The sequence below is a fragment of the Ursus americanus genome, chromosome 16, assembly GCF_024610735.1.
Source record: "Ursus americanus isolate L20-20 chromosome 16, mUrsAme1.1.p, whole genome shotgun sequence".
NCBI classification, from domain to species: Eukaryota; Metazoa; Chordata; class Mammalia; order Carnivora; family Ursidae; genus Ursus; species Ursus americanus.
Window position 1 is genome coordinate 4,731,090 of NC_142142.1, and position 21,940 is coordinate 4,753,029.

At 42.3% G+C, this 21,940-nt stretch overlaps 1 protein-coding gene across 4 annotated transcripts; it reads right to left on the reverse strand.

Moving 5' to 3' along the window:
- Positions 1-11,311: 11,311 nt before the first annotated feature.
- On the reverse strand, positions 11,312-21,705 carry TRIM22 (tripartite motif containing 22). 4 transcript variants are annotated; one of them, XM_045782917.2, is made up of 8 exons: positions 21,609-21,705; positions 19,181-19,652; positions 18,518-18,613; positions 17,645-17,875; positions 15,067-15,089; positions 13,773-13,873; positions 13,437-13,463; positions 11,312-13,177 (listed from the first exon to the last, which is right to left on the reverse strand). In XM_045782917.2, the coding sequence occupies exons 2-8, from the start codon at positions 19,589-19,591 to the stop codon at positions 12,582-12,584; spliced, it is 1,485 nt and encodes a 494-aa protein (XP_045638873.1). In that variant the 5' UTR covers positions 19,592-19,652; positions 21,609-21,705; the 3' UTR covers positions 11,312-12,581. The 4 variants fall into 4 exon arrangements, with proteins under 4 accessions (XP_045638873.1, XP_045638872.1, XP_045638874.1 ...); XM_045782916.2 differs by having other exon boundaries at positions 21,540-21,678; XM_045782918.2 differs by lacking the exon at positions 21,609-21,705 and adding an exon at positions 21,399-21,528.
- Positions 21,706-21,940: the final 235 nt, after the last annotated feature.

Genomic DNA, 21,940 nt, shown 5'->3' on the forward strand with positions numbered 1-21,940 from the left:
GTATTTGACAGAGAGAGAGACAGCCAGCAAGAGAGGAAACACAAGCAGGGGGAGTGGGAGAGGAAGAAGCAGACTCATAGCGAGGAGCCTGATGTGGGGCTCGATTCCACAGTGCGGGGATCAGGCCTTGAGCTGAAGGCAGACGCTTAACGACTGAGCCACCCAGGCGCCCCCTTGTGTTCATTTCTAAAATGACCACTATCAAACCTCTCAGCGGTCCTTCTCCACAAGGGTGATGCCTTTAGGTGCAGAGAATGCAGTGGAGGAATAGTTAAAGTGTTCAGAAAAGTCTTCCCCTGCCTTCCAGGACATCATATCTCTGATCTCATCTGCCAAATGCTCAGCTTCCTACTGCTATTTCCTCAGCCGCTTTGGAGCTGCTTACAATTTCCTTGAGAACTACATCAACTCAATACAGAAGGTCAAGGTGTCCTAGTGTCAGAATGTGGGATGAATAGGAGGCAGACATTATATTTCCTATGAATGGAATGTGACTGACAGATCCACAAGCAATGTGCCTGCATGCCAAAATAAAAGTCAATACTCTATAAGGAAAGTCAGTAAGCCAGATAGTAAATGTAAAAACAACAACAACAATAACAACAACAAAAACCAAGTATAAAGCCGGGGGGGGGGGTAAACAGAAGGGGGAATGAACCATGAGAGACTATGGCCTCTGGGAAACAAACTGAGGGCTTCAGAGGGGAGGGGGGTGAGGGAATGGGATAGGCTGGTGATGGGTAGTAAGGAGGGCACGTATTGCATGGTGCACTGGGTGTTACACACAATGAATCATGGAACATTACATCAAAAACTAAGGATGTACTGTGTGGTGACAATCAACATAATAAAAAAATTTTTTAAAAAAAGGAGTCTTATGATCAAAAAAAAGTATAAAGTTTTTAGAAGAAAGCATAGGAGATCATGTTTAAAACCGAGTAATTAAAGATGTTGAAAAAAACTTTTAGGCTCAAGATGGAGCCACTCCTGCCCATAGTGCCACATTAGCAAACCAAAATTTAGACAACTTTCGTGTCCTTGTAAATGCTGTCCTTGACCATAAACACAGTATATCCAGTCAGACAAGCCCGAAACACCAAGCCAACTCTGGGCCTTCTCTCCCCACGGAAGGTGGACTATGTGGCCCCTGGCCAGTCAGATTTTTTTTTTTTATTTGCCTCTTTCTTGTTGTTTATTCTTTATCCCACAAAAGCTTTTTGCCTTCAGCCCCATTTTGTGGTTGTCTGAAAGGAGACTACCCACTTCACGAAGTATCTAAAACAACTTGTGTGTATCACACATGATCACTAAATTGTCTTCTTTCTTTTAACATTTTTAAAGATTTTTCTTATTTATTTGAAAGAGAGTGAGAGAGAGAGAGAGAGAGAGAGAGGAGACATGCACGCACATGCGTTCCTGCTAGCATGAGCAAGGGGAGGGGCAAAGGGAGAAGCAGACTCCCTGCTGAGCAGGGAGTCCATGCAGGGTTCCATCCCAGAACCCTGAAATCGTGACCTGAGCCGAAGGCAGACTCAACTGACTGAGCCACCCAGGTGTCCCACTAAATTGTCTTCTTCAATCATTTTTTTTCAACAAAGATGTTCTGAAAGGTAACCAGAAATAATAAACTTTTAGAAAATGATAAATTGCATAAGGAATATAGTTAATAATATTATAATAACTTTGTATGATGACAAAGGGTAGCTACACTTACGGTGAGCATTTTGTAACGTACGTACTTGTTGAATCACAGTGTTATACACCTGAAACTAATATAATATTACAGAGCAACTGTACTCTGATTCAAATTTTTTAATACTCCAATTCGAATTTTTTAAATGCTAAATTAAACTTCAAAAAATTTAAAGTTCTTCTCAACCAGAGAGAAAATAGTCCAATATTCACCAAACATATATTTGACAAAGGACTTGTATCCAGAATCTACATAGAACTCCACAAACCAATAATAATTTAAAAAAATTTAATTTTAAAATGGACAAATGATGTGAACAGACATGTCATTGTAATTTTAAAATTGAGGAAGATTTGGGGTGCCTGGGTGGCGCAGTCGTTAAGCGTCTGCCTTCGGCTCAGGGCGTGATCCCGGCGTTATGGGATCGAGCCCCACATCAGGCTCCTCCACTGGGAGCTTGCTTCTTCCTCTCCCACTCCCCCTGCTTGTGTTCCCTCTCTCACTGACTGTCTCTCTCTGTCAAATAAATAAATAAAATCTTTTTTAAAAATTGAGGTAGAATTGAACAGATATGAAGTAAAGTTATGAATAGCCAATTTGCACTTGAAAAAAATGTTTGCCTTATGAGTTCAGGAATATGCACATTAAAATCATAATGAAATAGCACTAAAAATCACTAAAGTGCTTAAAATTACAATGACTTACAGATTCATACATTGGCAAGGAGATGTTGTTGTTGGGTGTGTAAGATGGTATGACAATCTTGTAAGAAAATCTAGCACTTGTCTTAAAGTGAAATATGTATCTACACTGTAACAAAGAAATTCAACTTTTAGTTATATTCTCAAGAAGAATTAAGCCCAAGTCCACCACAAGAAGACTTGCATAAAAATGCTCATAATACCTTGATTCATAATATCCAAAAATTGAAGACACTTCAAATATGTCTCAACAGGAGAATGGATAAGTAGATTGTATATATTCATACCATCTTACGAATGTTAATCAGCAGAAGAGAACAAACCACTGATACATAAAACACTATGAATACAGATCACAAGTGTTAAGTTAGGTGAAAGAAAGGCTTTACAATGAAGTTTATACTGTAGGATTCCATTCGTAGGAAGATTCAAACTGACGACATTGAGATTCAACGTCAAGTAGCTGAGGAATCGGTTCTATCAAAATAACCATCCCATAGATAACTTACAATCACGTGGGGGAGAGGGGAGGGAGAGGGAAAAGGAAAGGAATCTGAAGGCACTGTAAGATAATCAAAAACAGTCAGAAATCAAAAGGGAGTATGCTTTTAGTAAAAAGGAAATAACGTTGGGTGAGTTTCCTGTTTTTGTGTCTTTTCAACTGAGAGATACAAGGTAACACAATTCAAATTTGTAGAAAAGCTCAATTTGTTGACCAGAAAAGTAATTTTAAAAAGAAAATGCAAGTGTACCACATATGCTGAAAAGTGGAGAGAAATAGCCACAAAAGAAAGAGTTTGAAAATTCTATGTGTAAATGCCTCCCACATGTCTAAAGCACATGTTTGAGGACGACTCCATACAGTCTAAATAACTACAGGACCTGAAGAGGTATTTTAGGTGCTACCTACACAGGAAGGAAGACGGAATTTGAGATCAGCCTAGTAAACTGCCTGAAAAAAATAAATTTAATCCAGAAAACTATAAAGGAATCCAGATTTTTTTTTTTTTGCAACATACCATTCACAATTTCTGGAATACAGTACGCAATCTAAAATTATCAGACGTAAAAGACAAATAGAAAAACCATGACCCATGCTCAAAAAAAAAAAAAAAAAGACAATCAATGGAGGGTAACGCTGAGATGAGCCAGATGTTTAAATTAGTGGACAGAGATTTTTTTTTTTAAATTTTACTTATTTATTGGAGAGAGAGAGAGAATGAGCATGAGTGCAGAGGGGGGCAGAGGGAGAAGTAGGCTCCCTGCTGAGCAGGGAGTCAGAAGTGCGGCTCCATCACAGGACCCTGAGCCAAAGGCAGATACTTAACTGAATAAGCCACCCAAGCGCCCCAGTGGACAGATTTTAAAGCAGCTACTTTAACTATAGTCAGGAACACAAGGGTAAATATGTTTCTAGTGCTCAATACCCAAGAAACAAATAATCAAATAAAAAAATAGGCAGAAAATATGAACAGACACTTTTCCAATGTGGTCCATATATACAATGGAATATTACTCAGCCAACAGAAAGAACGATTACCCAACATTTGCAGCAACATGGATGGGACTGGAGGAGATTATGCTAAGTGAAATAAGTCAAGCAGAGAAAGACAATTATCATATGGTTTCACTCATTCATGGAACATAAGAAATAGGAAGATTGGTAGGAGAAGGAAGGGAAGAATGAAGGGGGGTAAACAGAAGGGGGAATGAACCACGAGAGACTCTGGACTCTGGGAAACAAACTGAGGGCTTCAGAGGGGAGAGGGGTGGGGGACTGGGATAAGCCAGTGATGGGTATTAAGGAGGGCACGTATTGCATGGAGCACTGGGTGTTATAGGCAAACAATGAATCATGGAACATTACATCAAAAACTAAGGATATACTGTATGGTGACTAACATAACATAATAAAAAAAATTTTTTTAAATTCCTAAGGCCCCAGAAATACAAATGGTGTAATTGCCACTCAAAATTCAGAGGTGGTGAGAAGGGCAAAGCCCTAGATCAGACACCTGGACGCTGAGAGTGTCTGGAGCTCAGATGACCTGGAAAGGGCTAGGCAATCAAGCGTGAGAGGAGCTGAAACAATAAGCCAAAGTGAAAGTAATGGTGAAGACTTTAAACATTTACTAGAATAGCATCAGGAAGAGGCTAGAACAGGAGAAAGAGCTGTTGACGTTCATAAATAACAGAAGTAAAACCAGTGAATCACTGAAGCAGTTATCAGGAGAAGTTCACCGTGCACACATCGGAAAGACACTTGGTAAACCAGGAGCGCTCAAACCAGAACATGGAAGGAGGCGTGGGAATGTATACAGCAGCTCGTACAGGGGGAAAGCTTTGACTGTTTATTCTTCACAACGATTAGTTATAATTTTAGAATTTCCTTATAAATTATAGGGAATTGGTCAGTGTTTCCCTGATACCAACCTTGGGAAACGGTTCAAGTTTTGCTCGTGATTTCCAAAAGCATGAGCAAGAAATGACCCAGATCAAGGTGGCCTTACCAAATAAGCTAAACTCAACTTTTCATGACTAAACTGGTTTGGTCTGCTTGACAAAGGCTGAGTCTGTTATTGACTTTAACAGTGCCAACTTCCTCGTTCCATCTCCCCCTCTGGAAAAGAGCACAAGCCGAGGGTCAGAGCCATCAGAGCACACTGCCAAGGGAACCCTGAATGAAAGGCTCCTGCCACTTGATGAAGCCGGTGCCTGAGGGACCTCGAAGAGGGACTGGCTAGGAGAGGAAAAGTACTGAGTATTGAGCCAGAGTAAAGTGTCCTCCCAGTTTCCCAATAAGGAGACAGCCAAGTGAAGGCTTCTGGGCCAACAGTGCAGACGTGCACAGGAGCGTGGCGTGCCGGGGGGCCCGGGTCCTTGACCACAGCTTCCTTCTGAGATGGCCATACGTGGCTGCACCAAGTCTGGTGTGCAGGGGGTTTTTGCCCTGTGAGGCCTGCCCTGCGAAGTAAAGCTTCTTCCATTGCCAATGGAGGGAACTGAGAAATTACACATAGGATTTCAGCCTGAGCTAAAATCCTTCATTTCACTCTTGAAATTTTCAGGACCCAACCTAGAAACAGATTACCCCATCATGAACCCTAAGGGGTGAGACTTTGAGCGGTTCTGTCAGGACCTGAGTAATTAGTCTGAGGCATCAGTGCACCCAATAATGATTAAGATCGCTGAGTAGGAGGAGACCTGTCTGAAGAACTGAATGCAGCCATGAGTCTCCGCAGTTACCAAGCCAGAAAAAGATGCCCCATAGCCAGTAGGGTTTACTTTACAGAGCCAGGAAGCTTTCTCCCTGTTTCTGTAGGAATCCCTTCTCATCTGGTCCAAGGCATCAAGTCAAGCACAGCGAGGCTTTGGCACGGCACAGCTGAAGGGGGGCTGAGGGGATGTCAGGATAGTCAGCGTTCACATACAAGAAGAATAATCCCAGGAGGCATGTGTGGTTACCCCAGAAACAGGGTTTACAGTGTGAGGGCACCCCAAGCAGGACATCTACTCATCCGGCAGCAGGGTGAGAGAGCTCCTGCCCTGGGGTTCCCAGTCCAGACCGAATAATTCCGTTGAGAACTGAATGGTTTCAGAACAACCACAGACAGTTTCAGTCTGGTTTGTGTGTGATACCAGCTTATCAGCCTCGTGGTGTGACGACATCTGTGTGGCAGTCAGTCTGAATCCACAAGTCCTCACAGCAGCTCTGAAAGACAGGACCCCGAGGTTTCAATTCAGGAACAGGGCAAAGCTTTCAGGCCCAGTTTTGAAAGATCGGAAAGACCACTGATGTCTTTCCCCCTCCACCATGCCTTCCTAGGTACCAGTGTTAGGATTCTTTTTGTTGTTTTTCGTTATTCATTTTCCTGTGTCGTTGCTATCAACGCGTCCCTTTTAAAAAGGAACTTTACACCGGGGATGTACTGTATGGTGACTAACATAATATAATAAAAAATCATTAAAAAAAAAAAAGATAATAAAAAAAAAAGACAAAAAAAAAAAAGGAACTTTACATTTTTTTAAATTCCTTGTTTTCATCCAAACCTTTTAGTCCAGAAGAATTGTATGCAAGAGGGACAAAAGCATTTATACAGGAAAACATTTTTGTCCAACTTAATCAGCAAGACACATCATGTTGAAGGATTGGTTAGCACAAAAGTCTTAATCTCTCATCGCTTCATGTCATGTTAATCTTTTATCGGTTTGAATCTTTAGAAAGGGATTAAAAGGATTCAATGGCCCGTGTAGGGTCCTCCACAAATGCTGAGATGATGAAACTGTAAAAGAAGGATACACAATTGAAGGAAGGGAGCAGAAAGCCCGACCAAACCTGAGGTGTAAGTGAGAAGTGTCCTTTTCGGGAATTGCTGCTTTGAGAACCCAGATTGTTCATCTGAGATGTGTAGTCTAGGCTGGGGTTGTCTTATTTCTTACCATCAGCTGCAAAATTCCACCCACTAACTGTCCATCAAAATGTGCAGTTTCCCCTGTGGCTTGAGTGTGGCATGAAGCACGAAGAGTCCACTATACGTCCCATGATTAGGTCCACTGATTTGTAGCTTGGGCTGCAAACCCAGGGTCGTTATCAGAGGCCAAGTGCTCGGGTAACCCGAACAGAATACAAATGTGACATCGCAGGGTCTGGATAGTGGGGCTTGAGTCAGTGGAATGCTTGGGATGGCCAGGACACGTGCATGACAAGAGGTTTGGTGTGAGGCAGGGTGTTCGCCTGCCAACAATACACTCTGCCCCTTGGCCGGGGTAGTCTGTCCCTGGGCAGTGATGTAGCGTCCGAGAGGTGGGATGGGACGGGCTTCGTATACTCTTTCAGCATCTTCTTCTCACAGGGCAGCCTGCGTGTGGGCCTGACGTAAGACGGTGTCTAGATTTTCACAGGCCATCCTCACCTGAATTCAGGAGGGGATTGGTCACACACCTGTTTGCTCTGGGGTAGAGGGCACTTTAGTCTCCATGTTTAGTGGACAATCAGGGTCTGCTCATTGATTGTCCCCCTGGCCAAGCACGGGGTCCTCCCTGCTGAGCATCCACATGGATCACAAAATTTTAGTAGGAGCAGAAGGGATTTTTCTCCAAATGCCCCATCTCCATGGGGAGGTTTGTTTTATATGCCAGCCTGAGGTTCTCTAGAGGCCCAATCAAACAGCCAGGCCCTTTGCTATAGCCCAAAACTCAGGGAGGTTTACAGTCCTCCACATGCCCCACAAAAACGTCCCTATCATGGCTTGGGTGCAGAAACTAGTAAAGGTGTGTTCAGATGACTCATCAATCCCAGTCATACATTGAGCACTGGGGTCATCACAATAGTAGGCTGCAGTGGCCCAGAGACACCTGCCCGTTGTCAGGCTTGGGCAAAGGCCTGGGTGGTGGTGATTCTCTCCTTGACAGAACTCAGTCAGGCTCCCCCATCTGGGCCCTGACTTTCAGGCTTCTGGTATCCTTCTCTGCGATGTCCAGGATCCTGCTGAGTTTTCTGGAAATTTCCAGCCCTGGTCTGAACACCTTCAGCATCTTATCACCCTGGCCTGCCTTCAGCAAAAATTCTGTTGGTCTTTTTAGCAATATTTACCCTTTTGGTGATTTTCTTAGTAATGTTAGTCATTTTCCATCTACTAATGTCTGACCCTGCTCCTTGGCTATAGAACCCCAGTTTCTCCTATTGTATTCAGAGTTGAGCCAATGTCTCTTTCCCACTACAAAGCCCCATTGTAGTAGCCCCCCTGGAATAAAGTCCTCCTTTTCCTTACATCTTTAACAAGGGTCCTGAATAGTTTATTTTCTTAAATGGTGGTGGCGTCAGACCCCAAATCAGAGAGTATTATCTGTTTTTCCTTCATTTTGGTGTCAGGGATTAAGGGGTCACAGTAACCAGTGCGTGGATGTATAAAATACCTAAAAAAGTGCAATTCTCTTGAATCTTCCTATTGAACTCTAACCTTGGCAAAGAGCATCTGGTCCTTACTAGAGACAGAAGGGCAACCACTTAACTTCTAGTCTTGTTTATATCTGAAAGCAGAAACATCCGGGCAAAAGTGGCAGGGCCCTCCCACCACCCCCGGGGCCCAAAGGAAGGCGTGGTGCCTGGATGAGTCACAGGGGTGGCCCTCAGGTTTGGGACACAGGGAGGGACTGCAGAGCAGGTGGCACAGGCAGACTGGTTTGAGCTGAGCCCAAGCTTGCCCCAGGCTTTCCTGGCCGAGCCCGGAGGCACTTGGCTGCTGCTGGTGTTCTGTGGGGCAGCAGCTACTGTCAGGTTCTCCAATGCCCTCTCACGGAGGGGGCTTGCACTCAGACGGCCACACTGTGTCGTTCTTGCTTCCTAACCGGGGCAACATCATCTACCTCCAAAGAGGATCTAATTAAGGCTCTAACATCTCTAGGGCTGCTGGGCGAATGGATCCCAAAGGCCTCCATGCTCTTTTTTTTTTTTTTTCTTGAAGTGTCAACGTCTGCCTGCACTGCAGAGTGTCTGTTGGGACCAGAGGCCTGTGTAGAGTCACTCAGCTCCCAGAAGCCCACTGGCTGTTCCCACCTGGCAGAGGGCCCCGGGCAGTGGCTGGGGAACGGCTTCCCTAGCTTTCTTCAAAGCCGGCTGGGTAAAGAGACCCCACGGTGAGCCCCACATCCTGGCGTTCGTGCCTTTGTGCAATCCCTCCCCTTAGAGAGAGCACAGAATTTGTGAATTCCTTGTGGCCAATGGAATGTGGCAAAGGTGATGGGCTGTCACTGCGGTGGGTAGGTGACATTATCCAAGGCTGTCTCCCTAGAAGTGCTGTCTTTCTCCTGCCGGCCTGGAAGAAGTAAGAGCCACATTCTGAGCTTCCTATGGATGGGCCCACAGAACGAAGAACTTTGGACACTCTAGAATCTGAGGGTCGCAGTCCTGCAAGTGCAAGGAACCGAAGTCTCCAAAAACCTAAGTTAGTTTAGATACAGACCCTTCCCTGCTCTCACCTGTATCTCAGGCAACACGGTATGTGTGTCCCAGCGAGATGCTAAAGGAGAGAACCCAGCAACACTGTGCCCAGACCCCCGACCCACAGAAACTGCGGCATAATTGTACCTTCTTTTAAGCCTAAAATTTAAGCCTCCCACTAAATTTGTGGCAGTTTGTTGCACAGCAGGAGAACATGAATACAATTTTATCTAGTATGTTAAGTTGAAGAGGCTATTATGATTATAGGAGATGATGAGAATGAAGTTATCGTTACAAGAATCGAATATTTACTTTAGAATTGGATAGAAAGAAATTTTAAAGACTGTGATTCTTCACTCAAATTATTCTATTTCTTGAAATAAAGCAAAGTCAATTATTTTATTTTATTTTATTTTATTTTATTTTAATAATGATTTTTTATTATATTATGTTAGTCACCATACAGTACATTCCCGGTTTTCGATGTAAGGCTCGATGATTCATTAGTTGTGTATAACACCCAGTGCACCATGCAATATGTGCCCTCCTTACTACCCATCACCGGTCTATCCCATTCCCCCACCCCCTCCCCTCTGAGGCCCTCAGTTTGTTTCTCATAGTCTATAGTCTCTCATGCTTCATTCCCCCTTCTGATTACCCCCCCTTTCTTTATCCCTTTCTTCCCCTACCGATCTTCCTAGTTCTTATGTTCCATAGATGAGAGAAATCATATGATAGTTGTCTTTCTCTGCTTGACGCAAAGTCAATTATTTTAGAATGAATGAATGTGCTTTCTGAAAATCATTTATTTCAATTCAGAAAAGAAATCAATAAAAAAACACGAATTGGCACGACTCTGGGGCAGTGCTTATGTGCTAGAAAATAGGAGGTTATCGCAAATATCCTAGTATTTAATTCCCACAACATCCCCATCAGGTAAGTTTTATTATTTTTATTTATTTGTACATGAGAAATTGAATCCCATAGAACTAAGTTAATTTGATGAGGGCCACAGAGGAGCTATATCATCATTATACAAAATTTGATCTGTTTTCAGAGGCCAGTCTTATAACCTCCAATGCCAGAGTTCATCGTCTACACTAAAGGGCGGGGATATTTTCTTCCTGTCATCTACAATAGCACCCTGGCCACAAGGAAGTTCGGCGTAGTACTGCGTATGGTCATGACCTACTTCCATCTCATTTAGCCTAGATGGATTACTAGAAAATTCTAACGGTTTATAAACTCCTCTTTTTTTTTCAGTTTATAAATTTTGTAATCTCCAGTTATAAATTTCTCCCTCTTAGGATATTTGTGAAGACTAACCAGAATAATGTTAATATATGTACATGTATTTATACAAATGATTATATATATATACCCATATGTACCCATATGTGTACATATATGTGTCTGTGCATATAGATAGACGTGTAAAGATATATACACTGATCCCACATCAGACATTTTCATTTTCACCCAATGTGGCCAAGATACTCATCTTTCTCTAATGTCCTGCAAATCTTGATTCAAATTTTGCATAGTGGCATAGCCTGCCCTAATTTATAGTGCATGCCTCTCAAAGAACAATCTGTGTCTTCACTATCCTAGGTAGTTCTAGCCTTCATTTCATATTCTTTAAAGAAAAAGAAGAAGGAGGAGAAGGAGGAGATGGAGAAAGATGGGAGGAGGGGGAGGAGAAATAGAGAAGGGGAAGAAGGAGAAGAGGGAAACGAGGGAGAAGGAAAAGAGGGAGAAGGATAGGAGAGAAGAAGGAGAAGAAGGGGGAGAAAAGTGCAGAAGGTGGTAAATGCAGTGACGTACTCAGGTGTTCCACCGTAAGGAAAAGGACCAAGCACCAGAAGGCTGTCTCTCGTACGCACAGCCAAGCGTAGACCTGACCATCTCAACAGGACACATCATGAAACCTCACAGTGTCTGCAGTGGGATTTGGGGATCTGAAAAATGAGACTTCCATGGAGTCAATTATTATTTTATTAAAGCAAAACCAAACCAAACAAAACAAAAAAAATTGTCATCGATACAGCCTAGATTTTTTCAGCAATAACAAATATTTATTCTTACATAGAAGACGCTTAGGTAAGTGCTTCACATCTAATAAAATTTGGCTTCTCAGTGTGACCCTAGGAAATAGGCACAATGTTAAACATCAATTTTTTTTTTAGGAAAATGAGACCAAGAGGTGCTAAGTAACTTGTTCAAGTTTCCACAGCTCGTAAGTAAAGAGACAAGACTTGACCTCAGAAACTCGGAGCACCAAAAATCTACCCTTTGTAAATATTTTACTTATGCACTTCTGCTTTAACTCTGTCATACATAAAGGAGTGCCATTGACAAAGCAAAGCACTCGGAAGGATTCACTACCTAGTGACAGATTCCTATGCCCTGTTCTATGTCCTCTGCACTTGGATAGAATCGCTAACTTTTCCTTGGTTGGTTCCATTAAACAGCAGAGGGAATGAGGACAAGAGATGTCAGAAGAGGTACAGCACTGCTGCTCGTTCTACAGAAGGGATTAGATGTGCTCTCTTTGCAAATAAGCATTCTCTCCTAATACTAAGCAAAAACTAAAACGAAAAAAAAAAGCATTCTCCCCTAATGAAAACAAAATATTAGGAAGAAAACTCTCAAGCTTTCACTGCATGGTAGGGTTGTGTAAAAGACTGTTGAGTTGACTTGTGTTTCCCCCAAATTCATATGTTACAGTCCTAACCCCCAATACTTCCGAATGTGACCTTTTGGAGATAGGGTCTTTACGGGGTGATTAAGTTAAAATGATGTAACTAGGGTGCACCCTGCTCCAATCTGACCGGTGTCCTCAGAAAAAGGGAGATTTAGACACAGAGAAATGCACAGTGGGAAGATGATATGAATAGACACAGAGAGAAGACAGCCATCTACAAGGCATGGAATAGACCCTTCCCTCACAGCCCTCAGGAAAAAACAAACAAACAAAAAAACCCACAAAACAACCAAAAAACAACTCTGCTGACACCTTGGTCTTAGACTTCCAGCCTACAGAGCTGTGAGACAAGAAATTTCTGTTGTTTGAGTCACGCATTCTGTGCTGCTTTTTTACAGCAGTCCTAGCAGAGTATTCCAAAAACATTCTAAAATGAAAGAGAACAGATGGAAGGCGTGTTCAGAACAGTGCAGATAAGCTCAAGTGTAGATGAGCCCCAGGGCAAGGGGCCCGACACAGAAGTGGGTTAGGGACTAAGAAGGTTCAGGAGCTCGGTGGGCACAGGGTGATGGGGCGCTGACAGTTCCAAAGATTGAAATACGGGTAAGTAGTCTGAGAAAACTGACAATTAGAAAACTTGTAGATGAGTGACCCATGGTTTGTGACATTGAAAAATGAGACCATACGTGCCTCACAGTCTAGGAAAATCCCAACACGACAGGGAGGAACAGGCATGAAAAGAGTCAAGACCTTGGAATCAGAGATGGAAGACTCCTCAAAGACCTTATACTCCGATTCATTCTGTAACCCAATAACCCAGTAGCCATACTGAGGTTTGTATCTGGAGTAAACATTTGGGTGATTTACATTTGGATCAAAAACAAACCCAGAGCCCCCTTTTCTCTTGAGGTTTCTTGCTTTACTGTACACCCCGAGGATCCAGGCAGTCTTCTCAGACACATCGACTTCCCAGTAATACTTCCCTGAGGAGAAATGTTGGCAGCCCAAGATATCAAAAGCAGAGAAATCACACAGAAATGTATTTTTAAGTGAGAGGTTGTGCACAGCTGTCACTTGTCTTTTGTCAGCAGAAATGGCAACACTCGAAATAGCATTGACTGGCTTCAGCATCACGTCCACTGTAGGAAAAATGACAGAGTCAGGTGATGAATACAGAGTAGGTGTGTCTTATGCCATTGTGAGGTGGACTATCAGGAATTGACTGGGAGGAACTTATGTTGATGTGTCAGAGATGAGTAGAACACTTTAAGAACTGTTGTATGCATGCGTGCTTGGGGAAGAACACATGAAGCTAAGGTCATGGGACCTGATAGTAACCACAACACCAAAAAAGGGATCAGAATATGGTGATTTGAAGAACCTGTAATTCCTTCTTACCCCAGTAGCGTTGGACCTCCGTCAGCTCTGAAACGAAAAAAGTTTCGATGATGTTGTTAGAAGCAGAGGAGTAAATGCTGATACGTATCTTCTCACTAGAATGGGGGGCACGGAGGGGAGCCCTGTGAGGCTATGAACTGGTGAATGAGATGATGAACCTTGACTGTGTCTACCTTGAGCATTCCCCCTTAGGTCTGATCACACCTTCAGCATAAGAGATCTCTCTCTCCTTGTCAGGCCTACATCTTCTCTTGTCTAGAAACAACATCCTCTCCACCATTTTGCCCTGATACGATAAGAATTCCACACCCACAACCTTCCCCTGATTCTCCTTACCTTTAAACACTTGCAGCATCCCACTCAGATCTGGAATTCGGAATGTACTCTTCAGTTTCTTGGAAACAATGTTTGGCTTCTTCAAGGTCCAGCTCTCACTCCTAGAGAAGACAAAATTGATCACCCCCACATCTGACATTGTGTCTCTGTGAGACCACTGTTTCCCTTATTTTCACTCCTCTGATGCACTTGAATTCTCTCCATCTCCACTGAAGATCCTGGGTGGGGGGGGAACCCTGATGCTGCAACCAGAAGAAACATGTTCATGTCTACCCTTCCATTTACCTTCTGCGTGATCTTCAGAAGGTCTTCATCTCAAAGAAGCTCATGTTCCTCTTTCTATACTCTACCTCTTAAAAATAATAAAACTAGATGAAATAATGGTGCCTTTAAAAGGTATTTGATCTGTCTAAAAAAAAAAAGTATTTTATATATGAAGAAGTCACAGCCATCTTAGTGGTTCCACCAGGGACAGGCCAGAGATGTGAGTTCCCAAGCAGGTGATCAGTAAAGAAGCTCCAGAGCCTGGATATTGAAGGATAGGTGGTCAAGTATGGAGGTCCTGTATTAAAAGTCTAGAGGGTCCAAAGCCTGTTATCCCAGTACAGATGTCCAAATAATAATATTTAAGGTTATGTTCTCTGGGGAAACATTACATTACAAATGTCTGGAAAAGGAGAATTTATGACAACCAAATTAATACTGGTCTGAATTTCATGTGTTTAGGAAGACCTTGATGCTGCCACGTGGGTAGGCACCTTTAGGCACAAGAAGACTATATTTTCTACAAGATGCTAAAGTGTGTAAGCAAGAAGAGATTAATTATTGGCACCAGGAAGAAAGCCACTATTCCCCAAGACTGGAGCTTTTTTTTTTTTTTTTGGAAGTCCAAATAAAACCACTAGAAAGGCCTTGTTTCTTCTAACATCAGGAAGAAAAATAAATGCAAAGAAGCTGTCCTTGTGGAAGATTTGGGGGCCTGGCGAATGGAAGATAGAATCTTCTCTGAAATTAGATAGACACCTAAGAAATATAGAAATGAACTGAGGTAGAGACTGAGGTTTGACTAAAATGCCCAAAATCATGCTCTTATTGGTCCTAGCTCTGTGACCTCCCGCCACCCAAATTCCATTGAAAACCTTCACCTGTGATCAAAAATTTGAAATGATGTAATTCCCAAATTCCCCAGCTCTGTGATTTTTTTTTTTTTAATTCTGGTTGATCCCAAGATAACTCTCGTGGCTATAATTCTGTCTTCACATAAAAAAGGACCATACCTGGTCTCCATACATACCTTTTCATGACATTAATCATATCCTGGGGAGAAGAGAGAAAACATGAGTCAAGTATAAGATTGCCATATTTAGAAAATAAAAGTGACTGGTTAAAATTTAACTTTATATAAATAACAAATATGCCTTAGTTTAAGCATGCCTCTTGCAATATTTAGGATACCCTCTACTAAACAAAAAATCATTTATCTGAAATTAGAATTTAATTATGCATCCTGTATTTTGCCTGGCAACCCTCCAAGGAGTTATAAGCCCTCCTACCTTAAAAAGTTTTATCCACCTTAGACCCCCTAAAGCCCCTTGGTATGATGTGAATGTACAGATAATCAGAGTACGAAGGACAAAATGTAGAGGAAGACTGAGATGGACCATCCCAAGGACTCATGTGAGGGTGTTAGAAGGATGATTCCCAGTACTTGGAGATGGGATATATTTAAAAAGAAGATAAAAGATTTGACATTTGAAAAAAATGAATTTATGAGGAGACCTCTTTCATTCATTATGCTTTTATTTATTCCAGAGACAGATAAAGGTGAAACCCATATGTGCCAGACGTCATTCCAGGCTCTGGAGAGTCAAATACAAGTAATCAATAATAATCATTCTCAAAAAGTGTACTTTCTTTTGCTGCAGGTACAAGTAAACAAGAACTTCAAACAAATATTTCTCTGGCTTCCCTCTATTCCTTCTACATTCCTCCTGTACACTGCCTATAGGTAAGCTCCCCAATTTTTAAGCATGAAATAAGCCACAAGAACCAGAACATGGGGAAGTCGAAAATGTAATTATTTCCCAACTATTTACATTCCATTGTCCAAAATGATACCAATATCTACTCAGTCGCTCTTTTAGAAACTATAATATCTTACTCTGAATTCCAATATTGTATTAAACCAGTCCAATCTATATCCTCAAAATCTTTGAGCCATCTTTTTTTTCCCCAGCATAGCCATTATTTGCCTTATTTTTTTAACAGAAATGTACTAACATATTTGGTTTCCCTCTCTCCAGCCTAACCCCTTTTATACCAACAAAGACTTGCCCTCCAGTTGGCTTTACATCCTCAGATCAAGTTTTATTTTCTCTATTAGGCTTTTTTGTTGTTATTGCATATGACTAAAACTGGTTTAAATATAAAAGACAGAAGAATAAATTCAGGAGCAGGTGTCATAGCTAGGTTTCCAAATGAAAATCTTGTCATCAGAATCTGTGCTTCTCAAAATTCTATTTTCCACCAGCAATACTGGGTTTATTTTTAGACTCTGTACGGCATCAGCTTGAATCTCCAGGTTTAAATGGTGGTCCCTGATATGTTATCTGGTGAAAAAGAGAACTTCTTTCTAGTCATGATAGTAAAATTCTAGGGCGTAAAAATCATTGACCTTAATTGGGTCAGGTATATATCTTAAAATGATTACTGCATCATTGGTAAACATAGAGGAATCTGATATTCTGATTTACCTAGACTTGAGAGACATACACATCCCTGATGCTACTGACTTTATCAACTCTAACCAATGCCATGGACTGAGGGTAAGGATGGTTCCTTAATGGGTAATTCAAGAGGTAGTTACCACAAAAAAAAAAAAAAGTAATTCAATTGAGGTTGGACATACAAGTCTCTCATACAGCCCATCCCTTCACTGACTGCCAGCTCCCCACCCTTTTTACCAAATTATTTCCCCCCAAAAAGCCTCAGTATAATACAATGGTTACAATAATATTAAACATGGATGACTTATATCACATATAAATTATAATTTAAGATCAACTAAAGATCTAAATTTAAGATCTGAAAGTATAACACTATTAAAAGAAAACAAAGAGAACGATTTTCACAATATTGGATTTGGTAATAATTTCTTGGGTATGACAAAAAAAAGCACAGGGAACACAAGAAAAATAACTAAGTAGGACCACACCAAAGTTAAAAATTTCTGTGCCTCAAAGGACACCAGGAAGAGAGCGAAGAGACAATGCACAAAAAGAGATAAGATATTTGCAAATCATATATCTGATAAGGTATTACTATAGAGAATATACGCCAAACTCCTACAACTCAACAGCAAAAAGCAAACAACCCAGTTGGAAAACCAGGAAAAGAATTTGAATAGATATTTCTCCAAAGAAGACATACAAATGTCCAGTAAAGCACATGAAAAGATGCTCAACATTATTGGCCTACACTCAGGAAATGGAAATCAAAACCACAGGTATTGCACAGTCTGGACTCAACAATAACAAGAAAATCAAATGTAAACAGAGATCTGTGTTATTTGACTAAACTTAGTGAAAAGATGCCTTGCAAATGCAAGATGACACATCCTGGGAATTTATGAAGAATATCTCTCCAAATTTTTTGCACTGCCTTTTATAAATTACTAACAATGGCGATTTCCTTTGCAGTTCCTACTTTGAACTATCCCTATGACCCTTGAAATGACAGCGAAAGCGTACTGAGGGGCCCGAGGCTTGAATATCACCATGAGGAAGAAAGTTCGGGGACTCAGCAGAGAAGGAAATTTTGTCTCTGTGCTTCCCCTGAATCTCATCATGTAGGAGCCCCAACCCAAGGCTTACCTGCGCCGTGTCTACTGACGACCCCCATATCTGATGCTCGACAGCTGAGATGAGCTCTCTCAAGCACTGCTTCTGCCGGGCCAGCTGGTCTCTGGCCACTACCAAGTTATCCAACACATTCACTTCATCCTCCTCCAGCTTTTGCAGCACCCTCTTCTCCTCGCTGTCCAGGATGGCTTTCATTTCATTAAACCCTTTCAGAATCCTTTGTCTCTCAGTCTGCATATGATTCTTTGGGAATGAGAAGAGAAAGAGGTAGTCAGTCTGTCTGTCCAAGGGCCTACATTGTCTGGGCCTGGGAGCCAAGACAAGAACTATCTTTCTTAGGGATTTCTCAAAGAGAGAGCAGGGAACAGGCAGTGAGCAATGACTGAGAAAGCCATTTCCCCACTATTTTCTCTTGAGTTTTTCCCAAAGGAATGAATGTCTACGTTAACAAGGCCCACCCTGAAACACAAAGTGACACCTGGATGAGGCTTGGATTACAGCCACCTGTTCCGGATAATCATGCCACACTGCAGAGGAAGCCCTTCCACCCACACCTCCTAAATAGGGAACACTGGGCTTTTCTCAATGTGTTTTCTGGAAGTATTAGTGCCTCAAACTTGATGACGGATATGGGACATGGGATTCTTGAGTCATTTTTACATTGCTTTCCTCTATGTTTTCACTTCCAAATATTTGATTTCACTTGTGATATGTTTACTCTCTGGCACCCACCCCAACAGGGAAGGAATGAAATGAGGACTAATTGAGAAGCCCCTGAACTCATTAATTCTGAGGTAACAAAGAGGAAGGGGCCTCCTTGTGACTGGACTGAGGTGCTGCCCAGTTTTCTGTCTCAGAATTCCCTCAGGAAATATCTCTTCCTGCCTTCCAGGAAGCTTTCTCCTCTCTGATGTCAGCTTCCCACTCCTCCATTTTTGGCTCCTCCTTCCTCAGCTTCTTCAGAGCTGCCTGGAGCTTTTCCTGTGAGAAAGAATCATTAGAGTCAAGCTATGAGCTTTCTTAGCACCTGGACAGAGGGAAGACATCAGACTCATCTGAGACGAGACTACGTTACAGAAATGAAACTGGTGATTAGAATCTAGGATGTAGGCAAAAATCTGAAGAGGTTACGGTACTCTGTATCCCTGGGTGATGCAAGCTACCATCTCTTATCAAGAGTAACCTGATTATCTCTTTTCCTAGAGGAAGAATTGATCCTGCAGCAAGGAAGTTCCTTTCGTCTCATTGACACGCTCCCCACATCCAACCAACCATGTTCCCCATAAACCCTTCTGGTCAAAGGGACAACCAGAATTTGTCTTGGGAAACATTTCTCCACTCATCCAACTTCTCTTTGTAGCCCAGATTATTTCTGATCAAATGAAAGAATGCACAGAAATATCCTTTTAATCTCAGAAACTGAGCAAAGGGTATGGAAAGAGATCGCAGAGTTCAGTTCTATGATGACAAAGGGAAGAAAGTAGTTTAAAAAAGTGAAGGATCACTGGAGGTACCATTCTGCCCCTCTACCTTCACCCTTGGGCCTACCTGACAATCCTTGATCACCTTCTCCATGAAGAATAGTTGATGACCGTGGTGCTCCACAGACTGGGCACAGCGCTGGCAAATGGCCTTCCCATCTTCCTTACAGAAGATCACGAGTTTTTCTCCATGGGGCTGACAGAGCTTTTTCTGCTGTGGGCTCATGTTCTCCCTGACTTTCTTCACTATGTTGGCCAGAGGCTGATTAGGTCGGAGATTCCAAAACTGGTATTTGCACTGGCACACTGGGCAATTGCTTTCCCCTCCTTTGTGGGTCCCTGACTCCTTGCTCTTTGCAGTGATGCAAGCTTGGCAGAAGCTGTGGCCGCAGTCCAGGCTCAGGGGCATCGTCAGAAGCTCCAGGCAGATGGGGCAGGTCACATCCTTCTGTATGTTCACCTGTGCTGGAAAATCCATTGCAGAGCTCCCCTGGCTTCTTCCTGTCCTGACAACTGAGGCTGTTCTTGCTCACAGCCTCCTGCAGGGCCGGGAATGTTGAAGGGACCATGACAAGAAAGGCAGAAATAGAAAAAATACTGATTATGTAGAGATTTAGAACAGGGAAAACATTAATATACAATACAGAAAAGAAACCCTACAGAGGAGTAAGTCAGTAGCAAAATGAAAAGGGCTCTTTGCAATAATTGCAAACACTTTACTCTCAGTTTATGTTGCATGACAAATTTCACCCCATTAGGCAAGCTTGCTAGTTTCTCTCCTTCTACTGGTAGGACAAATTGAAGGCCTTCCTACCAAGAACTTTGTGCAACCCATTAATTTTTCCTGTCTTTATTCCCCACCGCAAACACATTCTCCATGTTAGATACACTAAACCCACTGTGGTTCTTGGGCTTTTGCACTCCTCTCTTCCTGTGTGGAGTGATCCTACCCCTGATTTTTGCATGACTCACTTTTTAAAAACAATTTTATCAAGTCATGTCTATATCAAATGCATTCATGTTAAGAGTACCATACAATGATTCTAGTAAACTTAGGGAACTATGTAACTATCCACACAGTCCAATTTAGAACATTTCCATCACTTGAAAGCAAACTGACTGCTATTAGCAGTCACGCCCATTCTGAACCTGAGCCTCAGGCAACCATTAATCTTATGTTTTTATAGACTGGCCTTTTCTGGTCAATTTATAAAGGTGGATTATAACATATGATCCTTGGAGGCTGAGTTCTTTCACTTAGGATACTGCTACTGAGCTTCTTCTATCCTGCCTTTCTCTCCAGTTTCTTAATGTCGAAAGCACATCTTGAATTTAATCAAAAATATTTAAAAAATTTTAAAACCCACTTTCTCCCATCTATTGGACCCTGTACTAGCCCCCTGAGTAAACAATATACACCAGATATGAACTTTGTCTAGGTATAAGACACAGACCAGTGACTTCTGAAAAGTAAGAGGAAAGGAAAGTACACATCAAAATACGATGTAACATAGAGATCAGGTACAAGGTATTCAGGGGTGAGATTAAGGTGGAGTTTTTTCTGAGAAATTACCAACTCCTTTCCTTAGCTCTATGCAGGGAAAATGGAGTAGGGAGTTGAGCTAAAAAGCAATGCAAAGGTGTGTCTACGATGATGGAAGACAAGTTCTGAATCAGGAGTGGACACCAGAGTGTCGTGGGGTGCTGTTGAGGTGAGAGTAAGCCATGCACACTCTGGAGAGAACAAATTCCCCATGGCTAGCGCTCCAGAGAAACAAGTGGCCATGGGGGAGCTGCAGAGATGGACAGCAGTCTGATCATCTAGCCTCTCTCATCAGGCTGGCCAAAAGTCTAATGATTTATCAGGAAGGTTCTGGCAGCTTCCCAGAAGTTATCAGGACAAGAAGAGTTAAGGATGAGTTTCAAGAGTGTCTTCTCCCTGGCATAGCCCCTAAGATCTCTTTCCCTCCCACAAGTCCAGATAAAGACTCTTGTCTCTACTGGCTCTCTCCAGGAGCTTGGGCTTTTATGAAGAGGGAAAACAGAGCTCCATCTCACAGGCTTCACTGGAGGAAAAGAGGAAGAGATTTTCTGTTTCTGGGGGAAAAAAAAAAGTTGTTCTGGCTCACCTTGGCAAGGTAGAAAAATCAAAACTACAGAACAGAAAGAAGATGAGAGTAATTCAGCCTGGAGAAATAATGATCCCTCCAAGAAACACAAGGCTCTCGGTGTTCTTAGTCTCCCGTTTTCAGTGGTCATGCCACCCCCAGACTAAATGCACCTACCTCCGTCCGGCAGAAAACATACAAGCTGGCTCCTTGATGAAATCAGAACAGCTTCAGAACCACAAATTAAACTCATCCAAGCACATTCAATCTGTTCCTCCCAAACTTCCTGCCCTTTGCCTTCACAACTACCCCACAAACCTTTAGACTGAAGTGGAGAAGTCTTGACTCAGTGGAGATCAGATGCAGGTATGGACAAGATTAACTCACCAAGCCAGAAAACTGGACTTCACAAGGGAGGTTTCATACAGGAACTGGGTAGAAATGAAACCTAAAATCTGAGAAGAGGAAACGAAAGAAAGGAAGCAGAATGGAAACTTACAAAACAGTAACAGTGGGAGGGCACCACATAGGAGTGCCAGGGAAGGGTATGTTCTGGGACCTGCACCAGCTGGGCACCCAATCACTGCATTCTTATTCCTACCTCGACTTACTCCCGCAGGACTATTTGAGTAAGAAAAAATGTGGAGTACAATGATACAGCCTGAATACTCAGCATTTCAATTCAATCCCATAATTATTTGTTGAGTTTATGCTATATT

Excerpts from the sequence above, each read along its gene's own strand:
- TRIM22 (XM_045782917.2), bottom strand. The coding sequence starts at position 19,591 with ATGGATTTTCCAGCACAGGTGAACATACAGAAGGATGTGACCTGCCCC. Across the intron at positions 17,876-18,517 it reads AGGAGAAAGCTTCCTGGAAG|AATCATATGCAGACTGAGAG; the intron begins GCAGGAAGAGAT and ends TCATTCCCAAAG. Across the intron at positions 13,178-13,436 it reads GGAGGTCCAACGCTACTGGG|TGGACGTGATGCTGAAGCCA; the intron begins GTAAGAAGGAAT and ends TTTTTCCTACAG.